The sequence below is a fragment of the Centruroides vittatus genome, unplaced genomic scaffold, assembly GCF_030686945.1.
Source record: "Centruroides vittatus isolate TY-2023 unplaced genomic scaffold, ASM3068694v2 contig_425, whole genome shotgun sequence".
Taxonomy (NCBI): domain Eukaryota; kingdom Metazoa; phylum Arthropoda; class Arachnida; order Scorpiones; family Buthidae; genus Centruroides; species Centruroides vittatus.
Genome location: NW_027122231.1, coordinates 643,256 through 665,898, shown reverse-complemented (window position 1 = coordinate 665,898; position 22,643 = coordinate 643,256). Strand labels below are relative to the sequence as shown.

The following is a 22,643-nucleotide window of genomic DNA, read 5'->3' as shown; positions in this document are numbered from 1 at the left end:
ATAGTTGTACTTAAGATTACTGGATTTTAAATTCTAATTGTATAAATAATAATTCTAATTTCTTATATAGAAGATAAAATATATTATTTAATAGTTAATTATTCAACAACTTCACAATTAGGATTATCCAAGAAATTCCATATTCATATTTTATGGACAATCCTAATATATGAAGAAAAATAAAGAACATTTTCCTTTTATTCTGATAATGTTTTAATAAAATGAATGCTAAGAAAATCTCTGCATATTTCTTACAGAAAACAAAATTTTTAAATTTAAAAAATTCCTTGAAATTTAATTCTATAATTTCTGAGATATCTCAAAATCACAAGAAGATAAAACAAAGTTCTCAGATTTGTATGTATGTATGTAACAAATATACAGTTTCATCATAACATGCACTTTCATTATAATTTATGACAGTTGTTATACTATTAAAAACAAAATACAGTAAAATTTTAGAATGTCCATTAAAAATTATTAGAAGAGCTATATTAGATTTTTAGGAATTGTATATTGGACTAGTTCCTGAAATAAAGTTTTATTACATAAGCATTCTTTGTGAATTCTTCAGCTGTTACAAGGAATAATACAAACATGTATATTATTTTTTTCCTCTATTGTGATCACATTACTCTCAGCAGTAAATAACCTATTGCTAATACTCCTTCAAGAGTAAACCTGATGAGATCAGTTTTATTCCATTTAATTTCAGGAATGTGAAAAGATGGATGTAAGAATGTATTCTAGAAATTTTCAGTAGTTTTTAAAAAAATATATTATATCATCTATTATTTGTTTTAGAAAGGAAACAACAAATAAATGGAAACTTTGTAATGAATTTAGATGTATAAATAAACATTTCATCGTTGAAGGGAATACGAATGTTTTGAGACCAATATGTTGGTCTCGTATATATCTCCACATATACCGTGTGTGTGTGTGTGTGTGTGTGTGTGTGTGTGTGTGTGTGTGTGAATAGTAAGAAAATATATTATATAAATAATTATTTGCTAAAAAATTTAATTACTAAATTACTATAATATTTCCTGATACATTTAACATAAAATAAAAAAATTATTTTAGAAGAGTCAAATAATTAATGTAAACTTTGTTGTATAATTTTAACTCTTACATTTAAAAGATGTTTGATTATATCAATATAATTAAAAAAATAAAATTTGTAAGTAGTAAAAAATTGTTAGCTGATGAATACAAAATTTAACCATTTTTAGGTAAATTTTGAATTATTAAATTAAAAATATTTTTAATTTAATAATTCTTTTATTTAAATAAATTTTTTTATATCACATATTTATTGTAAAAATATAAAAATGTTTTTTCCAGGTCTGGATGATTCAATTTTGCCATATGTTCACTTTTTTTTGAATAATGATATTGATGGACAGCATCTTTTAATTCTTACTCCTGATGACTTAACAAATCTACATATTACAAAAGTAGGACACCAAGAACTTATCCTTGAAGCAATAAATCTATTGAGGTTATTGGTAAGAATTTTTATTAATTTGATGTTGTTCTCATTTTTAAATACAAAGTACAGTTGTGTATTAAGTCCTCATATTTTATACATATAATTAAATGTTATGAATCATTATTTGAATATATTTTATAACTTTAATATTGAAATTAATATATTTTTATTTATATGATTATTTATGTGAATTTTATCACATTTATTTTAAAGCATTATAATTTGACATCAGAAAACTTACAATGCTTAGCATTAAAGTTAGCTTGTAAAGCAAGAAGTTTATACAATGAATTAAGAAGAAATGGACCAATAGAAGATAATGGAAAACAAGAAAGAGTATCAACATTAATATTATCATCTGTTTCTGATATATTATTAGCAGTAAAATCATTTATATCTTGGTTAGATAGGTAAGTATCATATATTTAAAAATTATAAGTAATTGCTATGACAAATTGAGTCAGTTTTCATAACTTTTTAAATATAAATATTTCACCTTAGCAGCAGTATTTCTAATAGTGAACTTCAATTGTTTAATTAATGTTTTAGTGTTCTGGACTTTTTATTTATTATTTAAATATTCTAAAATTTGGTAAATTTAAACTGTTTAGATTTCACGTAACCATAATAATCTACAAAATAAATACATAATTACCGAAAAACCAGCAAAAATTCACTTCAAAATGAATGTTTTCTGCCGTCTTCAACGGTCATCATCAGGTTCGATTCCATTCTATTTGTGGACAAGCTTTGAAATCCCCTCTTCATAGAATGTTGCTGCCAGTGACTTGAGATGGATCTTAATGTTGTTTTGAAGATCATCATTAGTCTCAAACCTCTGCCCTTCTAGCCACGTTTTCAGTTCAGAAAAGATGTGAAAGTCTTCACACATTAAAAAGTTCCAAGCTGGGTGGAAGCCTTCACCACCTTTAAACTCCCAGTGTATAGCCCCAATTTAGTGCCGATAGACTTCCACCTCTTTTTTGAAAAAGTGACTAGGAGGGCAGATGTTCGAGACTAATGACGATCTTCAAAACAACATTAAGGTCCATCTCAAGTCACTGGTGGCAACATTCTACGAAGAGGGGATTTCAAAGCTCATCCACAGATAGACAAATGCTTCAATCTTCACAATGATTATGTTGAAAAGTAACCATGTTCGTACCTAACTTTTGGTAATAAATTTATTTTGTTATTTACACTTGTCTTTGTTTTATGGACCGTCAGAGATTGAAAAAGAAACAGCCTACATATATTTGTAATATGACCATAAATTTATAATTAACTTTATAATATTCAGAAATACTTTATAAGTTGCTACCTTGGTTATATAAAGGGTAAATAAATGAAAAGATCATTAAACATGCAAATTTTACATTGTTCAAATCTCTGTTCTATTAAGCCTTATATGGGCATGGAGATTAGAAACTTTGAAAATGATAGTTAAATAATAAAGTTGGCTTTTTTAAATATTGTTGATTTTAAGGAGAGATTGATATGACCATTTAAGCAGACAATAATTTACTTTTATCAAAGTATTATAAAGTTGATTTATAAAATATAAATAAAATAATAAAAATACTGAATTATATTTGCTAGTTACCCAACATGTTACCTCAATGAAAGAAATCAAAACTTAGACAAGGAAGACAATAGACTTATCATGAGAACTTTAGCCATATCTTTTTTACTTACATTCTACAATATGTTGTAGAAATGTGAATCTGAAGCCCTTGCAAGATCTTAATCTAAATTTTAATGGTTAGAAAAGTAAAAGCAAACTTAAGTCTTTTTGTTGTTGTTATTTTCTTGTATTTGACTTCTGTGGATATCAACTTTTTAAGTTAATGTAAAAGAAATAATTTATAAAATTTTGACACTAACAAATTATTGACCAAAATATTAATTTAAAAAGCAATAAATTTTCAAATTTCAAAAGTATGTAATAGATATTTTTCTATATTTGACTTTCTGCTATGTGGGCACTAAGGAAGCATTTTTAATCATATCTACCCATTATGAGTTCTGCCAGGCCACAATGTGGACATCTGGATGATAAGGGATATGGTCTGACATATCCAGAACAGACCACCTCCAAAATATTCTTGGATTTGATCTTGGATCCCAGAGCTTTAGGCTGATGCCGTAATTGTGTCAGCCATCAGACTGTCAAACATAAATTATTTTACTGATGAAAAATAAGATACACACTTACTAAATATTTTCAATTGCAAAGACGTGTCTTAAGAGTAATTTAAATGCAGAAGTCATTACAGACAAAATAATAAGTAAAATGCACATGTAAAGATAAAACTGTGTATTAGTATAATAATTAATAAAAAACAAATGATAAGATGATAGGAATAAAAAAAGCAATTAAATATGTCCTCAATTAATAAACACTGCTGTACATTAACCTTATGATAATAAGAAAAATAACTTTTATCAACTTCCTGTCAAGGTCATAGACTAGATTATTTTTAGAACTGTTAAGCCTTTTTTCTTCCTAACCATTTCTGTAAAATACATAGTGAATCACTGTTTTTAACTTTATCTTTTATGATATGCTATCTACATATTTACAGGCTTTCTGCTGCCTGGAAGTTGTCCATCCTGAATAATTCTCTAGGAGTTTGAGCTATTAATTTTCAATGGCAATAATCCCATGAATATATAGATAAAGAAAATTACAATTGATGTAATTAACAGAAAAAATAGCAATTATTTGGTAGAATATTGAACAGTCTTGTCTTCTGATTGTTGAATTTCAAATTTTTTATTATATAAAGTTTTAAATAATTTATAAAATTGATTTATTAATTTTTTTATTTTAATTGTGATTTCATTTTTTTAATTTTAAAGGTATCCATTTGAAGGAAAAGAACAATATAATCCAATTAGAAAAACAATATTAAAACTTAGTATTGAATTAGCTTCAACTGCTCAAAGAGATCAATTTGTTGAGAAGCCACATACTTTAATAAAGAATAGTGTAAGTGAATGGGTTTTTAAAGTATATTAAAAAAGTGATAAGACTATTTTTAATAATAAAAAATACAATATTCATCTTGATGAAATAATACAAAATTGAACTATTAATACCAGTGTTAAAATATATATGAATTAGCTAAATCAAATTACATTAGAAAATATAAATTATGATTTATAGTAAATGATTCTACAATATATTTTTATTCTGCAATTTTGTTTTATTAAAATTAAATAAATAAATAAATATATGAAATACAGTAAAATAGTTTTAACAATATAACATTATTATTTTATATAGTGTCTTAACTTGGCTAATCTATGTGATAAAGTAGTACAAGAATTCAGTGATTCTTTAATTATTCAGCCTGCATCATTAGATGTTGCAACTGTTAAGAAAAAACCAGAAGAAGAATTGGTATGTTACTGTGATTTAATCTATATATAAATTATTGGTATATATCAAAATTTTTCAACAAGAAAGTTTAAAAAATGATTTTTAAAATTTTAATATAAAAAATATTTTAATCACATCATTAACTTTCTTTAAATGTTAATATTTTAAATGATTTGAAACTATCAAATTTTTGTAGAAATTAAATATAGAAATATTTTATAAAAATGTTTTCTATATTTGTATCATTATAATTATATTAATTATAAAAGTATTTGAATTGTACAACTTTAATTAAGTTGTCAGATTTGTTTCTGAAATAACAGATGTGTAAGTCAATATTAATTCACTTCCTTTTTTTATAATTGAGTAGTTATTTGACATCTGTGAAACTCTGTTTTCTCATGGGGTAAAATGATATGTTACTTGTGTCTTATATTTTATTGGAATAATTGATTCTTACAAATAGTTTATTATTTTAAATTAAATAATGATAAATTGAATATAAAAATTTCAATTACATTAATTAAATTGATATTGCAATCCAAACTGTAAATAATGCTTGATTGTAAAATAATTTTTAAGCTTTTTTATAATTGCAATTTTTAATAAAATTATTATACTTATAAAATAAGAGATTGTCATTAAATCTTTTTCAATTTTTTGTAATGAACAAATTTTAAAAAATTATATCCGAATATTTGTTTTCTGAAGAAAATACATTATATTTTCTACTTTTTAAATAAAATAGATAAGATTTGATTATTAATATTTATATCATTTTTATTATTATTTTTTGTTTGGTTCATTAATACAAAAATTATTTCTACTTAACGAAATTATTTTATATATATGAAATAATTTGGTCTAAGTTTCTGCTAATGTTTCTGGTTTATTCCAATGGAGTTTTTTCAGGCAACTGAGGAAGGATAATAAGTATATAGATGCTATATACCAGGGGTGGGCAAGCAAGAGTTCAGTGGGAGCTGAAATGTAGGTTTTGCAAAACGCATGGGAGCCGCAGTTCTGTACTGTCGTGGTGGATAGTATAAGGCGTGTGATTTTATTATATAATATAAATATAATGTAAAACAACTATTGAATTTTTTTAATAAACATATTTTCATAAAATTATAAAAAATAAAATTGTTAAAATAATAATAAAAAACAGAAATTAACACTTTCAGCAAGAGCCGCATGTAACTCAAAAAGAGCTGCATTTGCCCATGTCTTCTATATACTTATATATAAACAAAATGATTATTTAAATCAAACTGTGAAAACGTTAAGATAGTTTTGTAGTTGTATACTTTAAAAAATTAATTTTGTTTTATTGGAAAATAAGTTATTAGTAATGTTGAATTATGTGTTAATGATTCTATAAGATTTGAATTTTTTAATTATTAAAGTAAGTTTTTGCATTTTAGGGAATACATTTACACTCTTCTTATTCTGGTGTTCATATAGTTGGTGGTGTAAAGTTTCAGGTAATATATATTTCATGAATTTTTTTAAATTTATATATATATATATCTATGAATAGTATAGAATCTGCATCTCAGCAAAAATGTTGAAACATTGATATCTGTTTTCCTCACCTGATGCAAAACTCAGATTTCTATTTTATTTGGGACTAATGAATTTATTATTTTTTCTATTCTGTAAAAATTAAAAATTTATTAAAATAGACATAAAAGAATATCCCTCAAAATTAGCTCAAGAATGAGCATTATTTTATTTTGCAAACATTGTTTTTTTTTATTTTTTCTGAAGTTTAAAAATTAATAGTATAAGCTTTTTTTGGTGATTGATTTAAATTTTATAAATGGATATTAATAATTTAATTCAAGTAAATTCATTTAGACAATGTTACCAAGAGCCTACCATTATTTATATCATTATTAGTTTTATATTATGGAATTCTGATCAAAATTAAAGTCTATAAAAACACTATATTATCAAGTCATTTAACTAATGTTTCATCAAATTTACTCTTCAAATTGTCATTGTTCTAATCACTTCTAGCCTGTTTGATGGTTTCTTGATTTATTTATCTTCTCTTTGATTATAACTTAGGTGGAATGTTTATATAATCCATTATTTTGAATAAGGTTTTGTTACAATTTAATTTTTCAAAGAGTTATTTAAAAAGCAGTATGATAGTTAGATAATAATTCTTTGAAATAAACTATATCATTAAAATGTATTGTAAATGCTGAATAAAGAAAATGGTTTTTCATAAAATACTTAATATACTATCATATTCAATGATGCAGATGTTTATTATTTTAGGTGTAGTTCTTGAATATGAAGTTTTATGCTAAATTTACTTGATTATGAATAGTTCATCTTCATACAGTTATGAAAGTATTAATTAATTAATACTTTCATTATAACTTTTTAATTAATACTCACATACTTACCATTATAAAACATTTTGATCTTTGTTTAGTAGTGTTAGAAATATTTATTCTTAAATTTTTAAATTATTTTCAGAGTCCAGCTGATCGTTGTGGAAAAGTAGATATTGGGGATGAAATTGTCCAGGTTAATTATCAAACTGTAGTAAGTAAATATTATAAATACATTATAAATGATTGATTGAATAAACATAATATTAAAATTTTAAATAAAAAATTGGTTTTTAAGAAGCTTATTTGCTTGGTCTATTAATTTTGCATAAATATTTTAAGTATTACATTTTTAATTTATTGCAATATCATGATTTGTAAATTGTTCATAATTATATTAGAGATTTTGTATAGAAATCTACAGAAGCAGAGTTAATGTAGTTTTATATATAATCTTTATTGATTCATTAACATAAACTATATGAGTGAAAGTAGACTTATATCAAAAATGTAAATGGTCTAGCACAGTGTTTCTCAACCTGTGGTCCACAATGATGGGACAAGTAATTTGCATGCAGACTTAAACTAATAATGATTAAAACTCTATTCAATGATGATTCACTTTTAATAGTTTTCTTCCAATTTAATTAATTATGTTTCCATGAGTATTCAAAACATGCTTTTATAATTATTATGTTATAAATGGCATAGTTTTTTCAAATGTTGGTAATACCCATACAGATTTACAAAAAATATTAGGCTTACATAACTTAGTGATCCGTATAATTTTTTCAGACATTTTAGTGGTTCTTGAGTTTAAAAAGGTTGAGAAATGCTGGTCTAGAGGAAAGAGGATTTCCAATATGCTTCCAGGAAAGTCTAGTATTTTTATGTTCTGTGAAGCAACAGTTTAACATAGATAAATGCTCATAAAATAAAATACCATCCTACAGAACATTTTTAAATATCAGCTGTGTAATTGAATCAGGATTGAAAATATTTATATCTTTATTTCAAAAATATATTATTCATCTGTAAAACTTTATATTGCTGTCTAATTTCTCAAGATAATATGCTGCTAATTTCTGAATTATAAAGATATGAAACTGTATTATAAACGAAAATTACATTATATCAAAAATATTCAAAATATAGTTTTTAATAAAATGTGAAGAGATGAGTTTTGAATTATTGTCTGTCTTTTGGAAAATTTTCTATGATAAAATGTCACAAAAAAGCTGTATAATTAATGATAGTTCTTTTTGTCTGTTAAAAGTCACTCTATTTAATTATTATTCTGTTCAAAAAGTAATTTTACTTCAAATAATTAAAAATATCATAAAAATATGAATATATCCAATTTGTAAAAATTCTGGTATAGTAGTAAATATTAAATAATAAAAATAAAGTTATTTTTAAAAATGAAAATAAAATATAATTTTACTAAAAGGAAAATCTTTCAATTTTCATTATAATATCAGCAAATAATTGTAGAAGAAATTTATCTTCCTTCTTATGAAGAAAATACTAATGAAAGTTATTTTTGATTCTAATGAAATTTTTATACTTCATACATTTAATTTGTGAGATATTAGGTACATGTTACAAATAAATGGTAACTAGGGACAAAAGTTGTTCTTGTATATACTATAATGATTCATAAGTACAAAACTAGAACTATCATATACAGGGTGTCCCATAAATTTGTAAATAGTTTAAAAATTCATAAAAGTTGAAAGAATTGGTATATTTGAATGTGGTTTGTGTAAAAGTTATTCATACAAAGGGGGATTTTTTTTGAGTAGAGAAAAAGAAAATAGTTCAAAGTTTTGTCGATAGAGGGTGCTGAATGCAATAGAATCACTGGAATTGTGCAACATCTAACATAACCTTAATTGTTCCAGTTAATCACGTCATACTATGTTCAAATGTTTTTGACTCCCCAACTCATGGATTAAAGCTGGATTATAAAAACATGTGCATTAACTCTACAAAGCTGGATTAAAAAACATGTGCATTAACTATAAAGATGCAGCTAGCATATCACAAGCATGGAAATACTGTTATGAGGGGGAAAACACCCAGTAATTGAGTCGTAAGACATTAATTTAATGATTATGCAGCAAATTTACACCAAGATCTTCTCAATGCCATATTGTCGTCATAGCACGAGAGAATCATTCCATTAGCAAGCTTAACCGTTTGATAGTAATTTGAATCGGACTGGATTCGATTTGAACGTTCCAATTCCGCACGTTGGTTTATTTTATTACAACGATTTCCTGAAGATGACCCAGAGTTGGGTTGAAAATGTTTGAACAAGTATGAACTTGATTAACTGGAACAATTAAGGTTACGTTAGATGAAGTACATTCCTCCAGTTTTTTTGTTTGATGTTTGTTTGGAATTGTGCAAATCTGAGTCTTATAAAATGCAGGGTGTACGATTAACAGCTCATTTCTGAATTTTCCTGTTACTGGCTGCTGACATATGGTTTTCATTATGATGTTGACATTGGTGGATAAAGCACTATTGGTGAAGTTGTTTTATCTCAGCCACGAATCGTCAGTTGAAACTTTACGAAGGTTTAGGACACAGAAGAGAATGAAGAAAGGTTCAGGTCCATCGAAGCCACATTGAAAGTACGGACCTCTGATAAACGTGATGCACCATTACCTGGGCGATTTACATCCTAACTTCCCATTTCTTTGAAATTTCTTATTAGGGAAACCAGTCTGGCAGAAGTGATTGGATTTGAACCTTTCTTCATTCTCTTTTGTGTCCTAAACCTTTGTAAAGTTTCAGCTGGCAGTTCATGGCTGAGATAAAACAACTTAATTAATAGTGCTTTATCCACCAATGTCAACATCATAATGAAAACTATATGTCAGCGCCAGTAACAGGAAAATTCAGAAATGAGCTGTTAATCGTACACCCTGCATTTTATAAGACTCAGATTTGCACAATTCCAGTAAATTTCCTGCATTCATTGCCATCTGTCGACAAAAATATGAACTATTTCCTTTTTCTCTACCCAAAAAAATCCTCCTTTGTGAGAATAACTTTTATGCAAACTGCATTCAAATATACCAATTCTTTCAATTTTTTATGAATTTTTAAACTATTTACAAATTTATGGGACACCCTGTATATATAATAATAATAAATGAAATGTTTTTATAATTTTTTTCATTGAATATAATGATTAATAACTTGTAAAAGAAATATAAATTTATTTAAAAGAATTAAAATAACAAAAGTAGTTTTAAGGACAATTAAGTTCTAAATGAATAAATTATATAAATTCTTTATGATTTTTCTAAATAATTGATAAGTATATGATTTGATTTTCATTCATCTTAAAATAATTGATCTTATGAGTTAATGAACAGAAATTTTGAATTGATTAATCAGTGTTTTATCAGTATTACAGTATTTTATTGCTATTGTTTTTACATCAATATTCAAGATGCTTTCGTTTTCAACAGGTTGGTTGGCAACTGAAAAAATTAGTTTATGCAATGAGAGAACATCCAACAGAAGTTTATTTGACACTTAAAAAAAGGCCAAGACATACAAATATTTTAGGCCAGGTATTTTTGTATTTTGTATTATTTTAAATTTAAATTAATGTAATTTTAAAATATTAAAAAATTATGCAGTCAGTATGTTTTTCCCCTTTTTAAAATGGTAATCACTTATATAGAAATTTTCCAATCCTATGTATACATTTTTTTTCTAGTTGGTGAAAATCATACAGGAATTTATTTAATAATTACTTTTGGACTATAAGCTAACACTGTTATTTAAGAATGGATTAATATTATGAAATTAGTCAACCATAAAATCATCATCATTTTAGATAGATGTATATAAGTAATTCTGTTTGTTTTCAATTAGAAAATTATTCTTGATACAGGAAAAAATACAATTTTTAACTACTTATGGTCTGTTATACATTGTAAAAGGACATACAACTAAAACAGTCATATAGAACACTGTATTCAGGAATACATTTAAATTACGCCTACAGTATCTTGCAAAGATGATTGTTGCTGCAGATTCCAGTCTAATATTAAAATAACCTTTTAAAATATTTATTTTTATAAATTATGTTTTTTAATTAAATATATTTAATTATGTTATTTTTTACTTTCCATAATTTCATACATGCTATAAAATTTATTATATTATCTAGATAAAAATAGAAAATTTATCCAAAAAGTTCAGAATAAATGATACTTTTAATTGATGTAAAAGTTCTTTGATGATACTATTGATGATGTAAATTAAAATAAAAGAGATTTAATTGATTCTAAAAATTAATAGTACTACCATAACACAGTTTTCTTTTCATAATTTATTATCATTAAAATATGTAAAACTTTGAAATCATAAATTTCAAGTTTTTTTTATTTTTTATCAAATTTTAAATATACATGACAGATGATCAGAATAGCATACAAAATCAGAATACAGTGGGTGATTGGTTAACGAACATAATTCGTTCCAAGACTTTGTTTGTTATCCGAATTGTTCATTAACCAATTATTGACTTACCATAGGTTTTATTGGGAATTTAATTAATTTGTTCTGGAGACCCCCAAAAATAAAAAATATATACTTTCTTACTATGTTTATATGTAATAATAAAAATACATATATACACAGTCTTGCATTTTTATTAGTCATGCTTTTTTCGTTTGAGGGGGTAAACAATCTGTCTAATGTCAATTGCTTTTCTCTCTTCTTCAGGATTTTTCAGAAGTAATTAATAGTATTGTAATTGTAGAAATTCCCAAGCCTCAACCTGGTTTGGATGCCATTCTATGACCGTTGTTCTGACAATATCCTACTTTTTCAAAAGATGTTTAATAGCAGATATCAGCATTAATCCTCTTTTTCAGAAAAAAAAAAAAAAACACATCTCGCCGAGTTTCTTGGTGTTCTTCATTCAAGAGTTCTTGACGTCCTTCTGTTGTCTGATTCATTTTAGGTTCCATTATGAGCTCTTCAGTGTTCTTTATTTCTCAGATGTGATTTTTGTTATTCCTTTAGCTGCTTGAGTCTTCTTGATTATACTGTATCTTTCTTAAATAAGATTAAACTGCGGCCTACTGTAGACCTGTTCAAGCCGTACTGCCCAGCAACGTTAGGCATCTTCTGCCCACTCACTTTGCTATTATACTCTCACCTTGAAAAGAAAAACCCGCACAAAACTTAATGAATACCCACTTGACAGTCTTGCGAATACTACAAAAATATTGTTTCTGTTAGAAAAATAAAAGGCTGGAATTACAAGGGAGAGTTTCAAAGTTCAGAGGAATACTATCTGATCAGTATATACCGGGTTGAGCGTCAATGTCAACGTCTCCCACACTCCAAAAAGTTTCGAATTGTTGCCTGAAGACAAGGGAAGGCCAATCGGTATTCATTATTTTACGTCGCTTCTTGTGTTTGTTCTGTGAGGTGTTCGTTATCCAAACATAAAAATCTTTCGCAAAAGTGTTTGTTATTCAATTTGTTCATTAACCGATCACCCACTGTATTCAGTTTATTGTGTTTTCTCCAAATATATGTTAATAATACAGAAATTTTATTTTCTGCTAAATATTTAAAATTAGTTTATTAAAATGTATATTAAACATTAATTTCTAATAAATTATATTATTTCAACTATAGCAAAAGTTAATTACATTGTAAATTTTTTAATAAAATTTCAGGTTATAGTTTTAAGACCATATCGAATTCCATCTAAAAAATCTGCATTTGGAAAAGTGCACAAATGGTCAGAAGGAAATTCATCTTTACATATACAAGAATATTCATCCAACTTAGAAGAATCAAATACACAGTACATAGTTTGATATTATTTTTCATATTATTTTTATTTTATAGTGTACATATATATATATAGTTATTTAAACTGGACTGTAGTAAACACTTACTATTTTAAATGAACTTACTATAGAACATATTACATTTAATATGAAACAATATTGTTCTCTCAAATGATTTTTGATCATTAAAGACATGTATAATTTATTTTTTGAAAGCAAATTACTTTTGCCAGTTATAATTAACCATTAAGATTTTCTGATGGTTTAACACTATTTTTTTTTTGTTTGTAAATTTCCATTTACAGTTTTTTTTAATTAAATCTGTTAAATTTGTTTTTTATTTTTCATCTTTCCAACATAATTTATATTTTTTTATGTTCTTTGTTCTTTCTAAATCATCATGATTTCTCTAATAATTTTTCTTTTCAGTTAATACAATAGATTGTAAACCAAATGATTGCCAGAATTAATCAAGCTATTTTTTGCTACTATTAATAATTAGATAAAAAATTACTTAATATCTAATTATTAATAGTAGCAAAAACTAGCCTGATTAATTATCATTTGATTTATTATTAATACATCGGGCTTAGTGGTGTTTATATATATACAATAGATTGTTTATTAATAAACATTTTTAATGATATTCATTGAAAGAATGTCTGATTACTTAATTATATGAAATGCACAATTTACCAATATTATAAATAATGATATAAAAGAATAAGATTATTTAACTGCTTTTGCTTCATATATTTGAGTGTCATCAGACATTTAAAAAAAAATACTGTATATTCTACTTGTATATCTATAATATTGATAGATATGTAGTAAATTGAATCCAATTTATTGTTTGTCGTCCCTTGTAAGCACTTTTCATTTAATATATTTAGAATTTATTTTTTTCGTAAATGCAATACTGAAGGCATCTATGTCCTTTAACTTTTATGTTAATTACAAGCAATACAAATGTCCATTTTTACAAAATGTATCTTATTTATTAGAGATAATTAAATTTTTATACTAAATAGCAATTGTTAATCATTTATTGCTATCTTCAATCTGTAGGAGATAGAAGTAAATTGGATATCTGTATTATTTAATTTTTCCAGAGATGTGCCAGATGATGATGATGATTCAGCCTTTCTTCCTGATTATGTGACACCTAATGATGAAACATCTATTAGTGCTGTTCGTTATCATATTTTTCCAGGAAGATCTCGAGCAACGGTTCAAAGACGAGCAACTGTGAGTGGGGCTTCACCTACTGTAAAACGTCCTCCTGTAAGCATTGAAGAGCTAGTATTACCTGTTGGTTCAAAATCCTGTAAGAAAGAAGTTATTGGAAGAAGTATCTCTCATGATCCTTCTAAGCATAAAATTTCAGAAAGTAGTTTAAAATCTCAGAAATTGGAAGTGATTAAATCTGATGGGTCAGAAGATTATTGTGATAAAGTACCAAATGGAGAAAATGTGCACAATGAAAAGGATTTTGATAAAAATGAAAATGAAAATTTAATTAGTAAAAGTAGTTCTGTGACATCAGTGTCTTCAACATTAAGTGATGGATTAAAAGTATCTAATATCATAATTCCATTACATGAAGAAGAATATACTATATTAGAAAATAAAAGTTTAAGAAAGTTAGGAACTGTTGATAAAATTTCAGTTAAAGAAGATAATTCTGAAAAGAAATCACAGAAAACTGAAAGTTAGTATGAATTTTATAAATTTATTTTATTTTTTATATAAAAATGAAAAATAGGAATTAAATGAATTATTAATACGCATAAAGTACCTATGGATTTGCAGAGATGTGCCAGATGATGATGATGATGATTCAGCCTCTCATTTATTCCACACTGTTTTCTTTAGGAGTACAGAAAAATTCCAATAATTTGAAAATGGTTAATTGGTTAATGGTTAAATGGTTAAACTTCAAGTCTTAGTGTTCTTAATCATTGTCATTTTTCAAATTATCTGAATTTTGAGGATATGTTCAAATTTAAATTTTTTTTTTCTTTCTTGTGTCTGAAGATGAGCTGTTTAGCTCAAAAGTACTAAAGCATTTTTGAATTTTTCTATGGTTCTGAAAATACAGTGTTAGTTTATTTGTAAATGAATTATTAATTATTATTGTTACATAAGTGAATCTTAACTAAATTTTCATATTAAATGATAGATCTAAAAAATTGCAACTTTCTGCTTATGGTAAACTGTAGATTTTATGTTTTAAGATCATGAATTTATTGAATTTATTCTTTCATGTTTTGATATTTGGTTATTTTCTCAGATTCTGAGAGTGAAATTGCAAATGCCAATTATTAAATCAAATGATGTTAGGTCAACTATTGTATACAATTATATCTGTTAGAATAGGTTTATCCTAATAAAGTATATATTAATCATTTTCTAACATTCTCATGGAATTTACAATAAGGAGCCAGCAAAATAGGAAAACTAAATTTCCAAAGAATTTTTGACCATGGAATTGTTCTTCAAGACTTTCCATTCTGCTTAAAATGAAACAATTGACAATAATATGACCAATTGATTCTGACATTAATGAGCATCTTTTGCAAAGAGCAACATTAGTAATTTTAATTATTTACTGTTCATAATTTTTTGTGTTAATGATTGATTTTGAATACTGACCATAAACGTTTTGTCTCAAGAAATATATTTCCAGATTTTAGGAGGGCAATAATAGTAAAAAATACCTGTTAATAATAGAATATTTTTCATGGAATGTTTTTTCCAAACCAAGCATCTATTCTTTTCTGAAATGTTAACTCATATCATGATCACTCTCTGAAGAAAGATTATATGTATGTGGTGTTCAGTACATTGCTACTTATTGTGAATAATTTTTTATTAGATTATCTCATCTTAAAAATAGTTCTATTCTTAATTCTTAAATATTATTCCTAATTTGCTTATTAAACAGTTCTTGTATATATTAATGTGATTTCTTCTTCCTACAGGCCTTGTTAGACAGTTGTTCAGTGGCTGATCATTGATGATTAGAATGGAACTTTATATAGTCTGACGATGGTTTACAAATCAGTCTGTGATCAGTTTTAAATACCAAAAGTATAAATTAAATATGTGTAGCTCATGAATTTATTATAGATTTTATTTTGAAGTTCTGTATTCATTATTTTTGTTATTTTTTGCTTGTATTTATTCTTATGGAAATATTTATGTACTGTGATTTTTATGAGAACTAATCTGATTTCTAAACCTTTGCCTTTATTTTTTGGTTAGCATGTGGAATTGATTTGGATCTAAACAAGTTGGATATAGAATAAATTGTATTTTAAATTATTATTTGGATTTATTTCTGATAAAGAATATTTTTAAAACTTTTTTGTTTTTGAAATTCATAGTTTGATGTTAAGTTAACTAAAAAACTGATAATTTGGAATTAATTATTATTATTTTTTAAATTTAAGAATTGGAGTTATCAAATGAATTGCAAAGTACAGAAGGAAAAAAGAATCTTCTAACTGGCCCATGGGAAGGTCATGATACTGTTTTTCATGGAAGAAGACCAAGTATTCAAGAAGTTGAAAATGAAATAGCTTCTTCTTCAACAGTGGATCAGCCAGTTCTTACAAAGGTTTCCCCACTATTAAGTCCACTATTACTAAATGAGGTGCATGGCTACTTGCTTAATCAAAATAACATTATTAATTTTGAATAATAATTAAATATGCATATACATTGTGATTCAAAATTGGTAGATAAAACTTCATAGGATGATCAATTCTTCAATTTACAGTAAAAAGTGTTAATATATACTTTCTAGTTCTCCCAAGTTACAGAGAAAAATCTTTATTTGAAACTAGTTTACTATTTCAGCAGTAAGTAGTAAACTACTACAGTTCACTGTTTATTAGTTTAGAAATAGGTTGCATTTAGTTAACTAACACTTGAAAAAAATTAAATTTACAAGAGATGCTCAAAGTGATTGCCTTCACTATCTATGCAAGTTTCAAATGATGATATCCATATGTAAACCTGATTTAGAATAAAGATCTTTCTCTGAAACTCAATTATCCTAATAACTAACATTTTTACTTTATGGGGTGATCAATTTTTCAATTTAAACTTTTTATCCACTACTTTTGAATCACCCTGTATAATAATAATGCTTTTGCTTTGCTTTACTAACACTTTTATAAAGATTTTGATACATAATTTGAATTTTAATAAACATATGTAGATATAATTTCTTCTAATCGGAAAAGTAATTTACTATAAATATATTTATTTATTTATAACATAGTAATTGAAGTTTAATAAAAACACATCAACACACCTCAAGAAGTCACTTTTTTAATGTTAATTATTTTTAAAGACAGGTTTTCATCTTTGCATATTTTCAACTATTCTAAAGCATAAAAAGATGTCAGTGTCAATATTATAGTGTAGAAGCAGAAAGAAATTTTTTATATGAAGTTTTTGAGAATTATTGAATGATAAAAATTCAAATAATGATGACATTAGAATGTTTGAGTATATTATATACAATTTGACATTGTTAGACAATATTTAGCAGTTATGATAAATTTCACATACATTTAATACTTTTAATAAAATTAATTAAGTTGAATTTTCTTAATTATATAATATTTATTAAGGCAAATGATAATGTTAGATTTATATAAACAAATGTCACAGAATCTGATAAATTTGTAAAGCCAAACAACCACTGGATTACATTGGGTTACTGAATGGTTGGCTGAGGGCCATGAGTAGGAGTTTATAGGATGAGGGCACTGAAGGCATCCCCGGTCAGCACCATATTTAACCGAGGATGGTTATATCATATTTAAATGTCTGGCAGAGGAGATTGGACTGGAGGCTCTGGTCTGTAAATTTTAAGAAAACTTCACACACTAAAATAAAATGGGAAAAGTGCTAAATATTTACATAGACTATTATGACTGGCTCTTTTACTTTCCTAGCTATTATAACAGAGAAAGTATATAATCGGTCAAAAATGATTTCCAAGATTTTTACATTTTTTGACCCAGGACATCTTGAAATGTTAAGAAATGCAAAACAAATTTGAAATTTTTTCCATATGTAAGGATGATTTTGTGGGGGATGGGGCAGAAATTTGTTCACCTTGTTTGAAGCTTAAGCACCTGTGCTTTTGTCAAAAATTTCTGAAATTTTGCAGAGGGGTTTGTGTATGAGTAACAACTTTTATTTATAAAAGTTATATATAATATATAATAATATTTTATTATAAAAATAATAATGTGGATGAAAAGTGTGATTTTTATCAATGAGAAAAGATATAGTTTAATTTGTGTTACACATATTAATGTCTCAAATATGGTTGTACTAAACTCTAAAGATAATTTGCATTTTTTTTAGGTAAATAAAATTTTATTTATGCAGGGATTTTCCTTTATCCTGTACTTTATAACAAACATTGGGCATGTTTGTAAAGTCAAACGAGTTAAATGTGTTAGTAATGAATCATTCAAAAAGTAGTAGTCTTGCTCAGTGTGCATGCTCTGCAGTGATGATGTTTCAAACTAAACTCTAATGAAGCTCACAAAGGAAAGAGTTAGTTTACTTTGTTAAGAAAATGGCACCCAACGATATCGATGTTTCTAAATCTACTCGAGTGTTTAAATTGTGAATTAAAAGGTGAAATGATTGAAATAACTGTCCACCCGAAGCAATGTAAGAAAAATGTTTCGGATAAGGCTGCACTAGCGACATTCATATCTTCGATTTTAGAAATAGCCATTTAGTTATAAATGAACCATTCGAAAAGTCTAACAAAATAAAAATAACGATGACGTCATTCTCGTTTAACTCATTTGACTTTACGAACGTACCCATTATTGAAATTGTTATGAGGAGGAATCAATCACACAGTGACTTGTGTCAGCTGACAATGTGTGACTGATTCCGCTTCATAAATTAGATTAATCAGACGGCAAATTCTTTTGCTTGCATTACATGAAAACTTATTTGAAACAGATTATAGAAACAGTAAGCAATTTCATATTTTCATTAAGTAATGAAACTATTTTAGATGATAAACTTAATGAAGAATACTTATGATCTAGTTATTGTATATGCAATTAACATTTAGATTAAGGAAATTTTACATGTAAAATTAATTTCAATAATAATATTAATCAGAAAAGAAATTACTATTAAACTAATTAAGAATAATAAATTGTGTTATATATTTAGGAAGAGAAAGTGGATGATGGAGGTGAAGCTGCCAATGTAAATGGAATGAAGAGGCAAGTGTATAAATTTTAAAAATATATCAACAAATTTTGTTTGACTTTAAAAGCTGCATGATTTTATCAGATGTTTCATTATATTTTGCTATATTATTAAAAAAAAAATTTATCACCATTACTTCATTCCATCTGTAAATAAATTCACGTAGCCATTCTCTCTCATTGGTTACAAAACTACAAACAGCTTTTGGAGTATTTGATTACAATATAAATTAGTTCTTTATTTGAAACTATCTCCTTCTCTCAAACACAAAGCAGTATTTAAATTTTACAGTTTGGATACAATACAGAAGAAATATGAATACAGAAGCTGTTTCTGCTGCAATAAGGAGAGGAATGAGTCAGTCAAAATAATGAACTACCCATTTTAAATATGTGGCTTGTAGAATAAAAGTTACTTCATTTTTGATATTTATAGTTTAATGTATATTTTTCTCTATTACAGAATTGTAATTTTTTCAGTACTATGGAGTGTATGATGGCTTTTATTGGACTGCAATTTGAAAAAATTGTAGACCTATAAATTTCCACTGTTGTCCATCTGTTTGTCTGTCTGTCCTTCCTTAGTCTCAAGAACAGAATTAGATAGATGAATGTCAATACCAGATATGGAAAGTTTAGGGGAAAGAGGCCCCAATTAACTATATACAAATTTTCGAAGCAAACAGGAAGTCGCATCATTTCAGTTCAAAAATTTTCCTTGAAAAGAGTTAGATACATGACCATTGCTAACAGGAAAAGTATGACATACAGGAGCAAGACACTACTAATTTGATGTGGAGAGCATATAATTTAAATTAAATAAATAAAAAATTGCACACAGCACCACAATAAGTAATTGCTTGTATTTGAAAATGCATTTAATAAACTTTTAGTTACCATATTTTTATATTTTAGATAATTACATTGTTTTGTGGATGTTGTTACTGTGCTATAGAGAAGATTGTAGCTGGTATATCTGACCTTAAACATCACCAAGGAAATCCTCTGCAAAGCAGTGAAAAAGCAAGTTGTTCTACATGTTTTTAATTCATTGTCAGAGAAAAATCTGATATTTTCAATGAGACAAATGACATAATGAGACAAGATAGAGAAAGGAACCTGTATTGAATGTATATGGTGAATTCATCAAAATGGCCATTTGCATTCATGTTTATATTTTTTTACATAGGAATGAATTACCAAGTATTGATAAAATCTATAATGCTGTTAAAATTTATCTCCAGTTATGTAACATAGGGAGAACAACAATATACAAAGTATTGAAAATGCAAGGTTTTGTGTAAGAGGAAAGGTGCAATAAAAACATGATATTAGATATAGATGATATTGCATTGTGAAGATGATGTTACTTGATGGGTTTGTGTTAATATTAAAAAAAAAATGATTAAAATATCAGTTATCTTGTCAAGATGTGGGTGAACAAGTGATTATATCACAAATAAGGCAAGGATTGACACTACTGTAAAAACCAAACAACAGGCTTTTTAAAGGATTTAAAAAAGGGAAAAGAGAGAACAGTTATTTCCTACATAAGCAATAATAATGGTTTAGTTGAAGGCAGTATTTCTCTTTAAATCAAAGAAAACCACAAAGACATGAATGGAGAAATATTTTTGTAGTGGTTTGAAAGTACAATATCAAAACTTTAGTTGGATAGTGTCATTGTGGTAGATAATATCTCTACTATTGTGTTTAATTAGAGAAAAGATTAAATAAATTAAGATAGAAGCAGAACATTATTGACTGGCTGTCTTCCACAGGCAAAATCATTAATGAATCACTCATTAAAATTGAGTTATTGATATTAGTAAAAAGTACAAAAGTGACTGTGAAATGTGATAGAGAAAATAGCCAGAAGTGTGTCATGAAGTTCTTCAAGTATCCAGTGATAAAGGGATTTAATATCCAGTGATTTATCACTGGATATTGAATCCCAAAGAGCTTACTTGGACTTAAATTAAAGGATACATGGAAAGGCCACAACAACACATTTAATTTGCATGATGATTACACATTTGTAAGTGTTTTGCTTTGTCAGAAGTTAATAACCAAAACTGGCAAGCAGCTGGCCATCTTGTCATTGGGTAAGAAGCAAACTGTGGGGGGAAGAGATTGTGTTATGGATAACACAGTAAATACTACTGATGTTATAAATACAGTAAGACTTCGCTTAACACTGCCTCGATTAATTAATGCTGATTTGATATAACGCGGTCTGATCAAAGCCTTAAAAAAAGCTCAAAATTTATAGTGATTTAAATTATCACGGAATTTCATTGATTCGTATATAATACGATTATTCCCAAACATGAACCAATCAGCAAAAGGTGGCAATTCATTATAGTGCTGTACTTTCCCTAAATCTATGTTTGTTTGGTGCAATTTTGGAAAAAAAATATAACATCATGGATGCCATAGACAATATCGACTTTGCTTGGCAAGAATTAACTAATGAATGCACAGAAGAAGCGTGGAAGAAGGTATGGCTGGAGGTATCTAAGAATTCTTAACGAGAAGAGCCTGTCCTTAACCAAATAGTCAACCTAATCGATATGGCAAGACTAGGAGATGTAGATGACTAGGATATTGAGGAATTACTGCAGGTTTCTGGTGAGAGCCTTACCAATGACCTTCAAGAAAAGCAGAACAAGGGATTCATGTAGAACTGGAAAATAGTGATTCTGAAAATGAAGAACCCAAAGAACTTGCTACAGATTTCCTTAGTAAAAGTTTGATAACAATAACCAAAATCATTGATCAAATTGTAGCAAATAATACAGATTTTGAAAAAAATGTGCAAAAGTAAGACCAAGGCATTTAGGTTGTGATCTCTTGCTTAACGAAAGAAAAAAAGTGACAAATGAAACCACTCGATTTTATCACAAAAAACAAGAATTTCAGAAGAATCGGGAGCTTTGTCACAAAAAATGAACTTTACATTTCTGTGTACATTTATTTATGTGTTATTTAATATATATTATTATGCAAATTAATATAAAAATAACTTAAAATTAAAGTAAAATCTGTTTATTTTTGGTCGTGTGTTTCCCTTTCCCTATTTACTCTGTGTTAAAATGACCTCGTTTAACGCTGTTTTGTTTAGCTCTCTGTCATCTAGGAAACCTATCCCTCTCATTAAGCAGTCTTACTGTACCACTGATAGTTTCTCCAGCATTGAAGATCAGCTAGAGGAATTTTTCTCTCTTAATTTAAGGCAGTATTTAAATTACATATGAATTCAGTACTTTTGTATATCAACATCATATGCATTACAGTACTTATTATGAA

General features: G+C 26.5%; 1 protein-coding gene across 2 annotated transcripts in view; it reads left to right on the top strand.

The window, feature by feature from the left end:
- LOC136976800 (uncharacterized) overlaps positions 1-22,643 on the top strand; it is a 59,185-nt gene that overhangs the window by 14,794 nt on the left and 21,748 nt on the right. Inside the window, exons 2-12 of one of the 2 annotated variants that reach the window (XM_067272170.1) lie at positions 1,348-1,511; positions 1,709-1,905; positions 4,358-4,487; positions 4,785-4,901; positions 6,305-6,364; positions 7,374-7,442; positions 10,717-10,821; positions 12,952-13,082; positions 14,181-14,779; positions 16,524-16,726; positions 19,297-19,349. In XM_067272170.1, coding sequence (XP_067128271.1) covers positions 1,348-1,511; positions 1,709-1,905; positions 4,358-4,487; positions 4,785-4,901; positions 6,305-6,364; positions 7,374-7,442; positions 10,717-10,821; positions 12,952-13,082; positions 14,181-14,779; positions 16,524-16,726; positions 19,297-19,349 — 1,828 coding nt within the window. The remainder of the gene's footprint in view (positions 1-1,347; positions 1,512-1,708; positions 1,906-4,357; positions 4,488-4,784; positions 4,902-6,304; positions 6,365-7,373; positions 7,443-10,716; positions 10,822-12,951; positions 13,083-14,180; positions 14,780-16,523; positions 16,727-19,296; positions 19,350-22,643) is intronic. The other variant, XM_067272171.1, reaches the window with a different exon arrangement.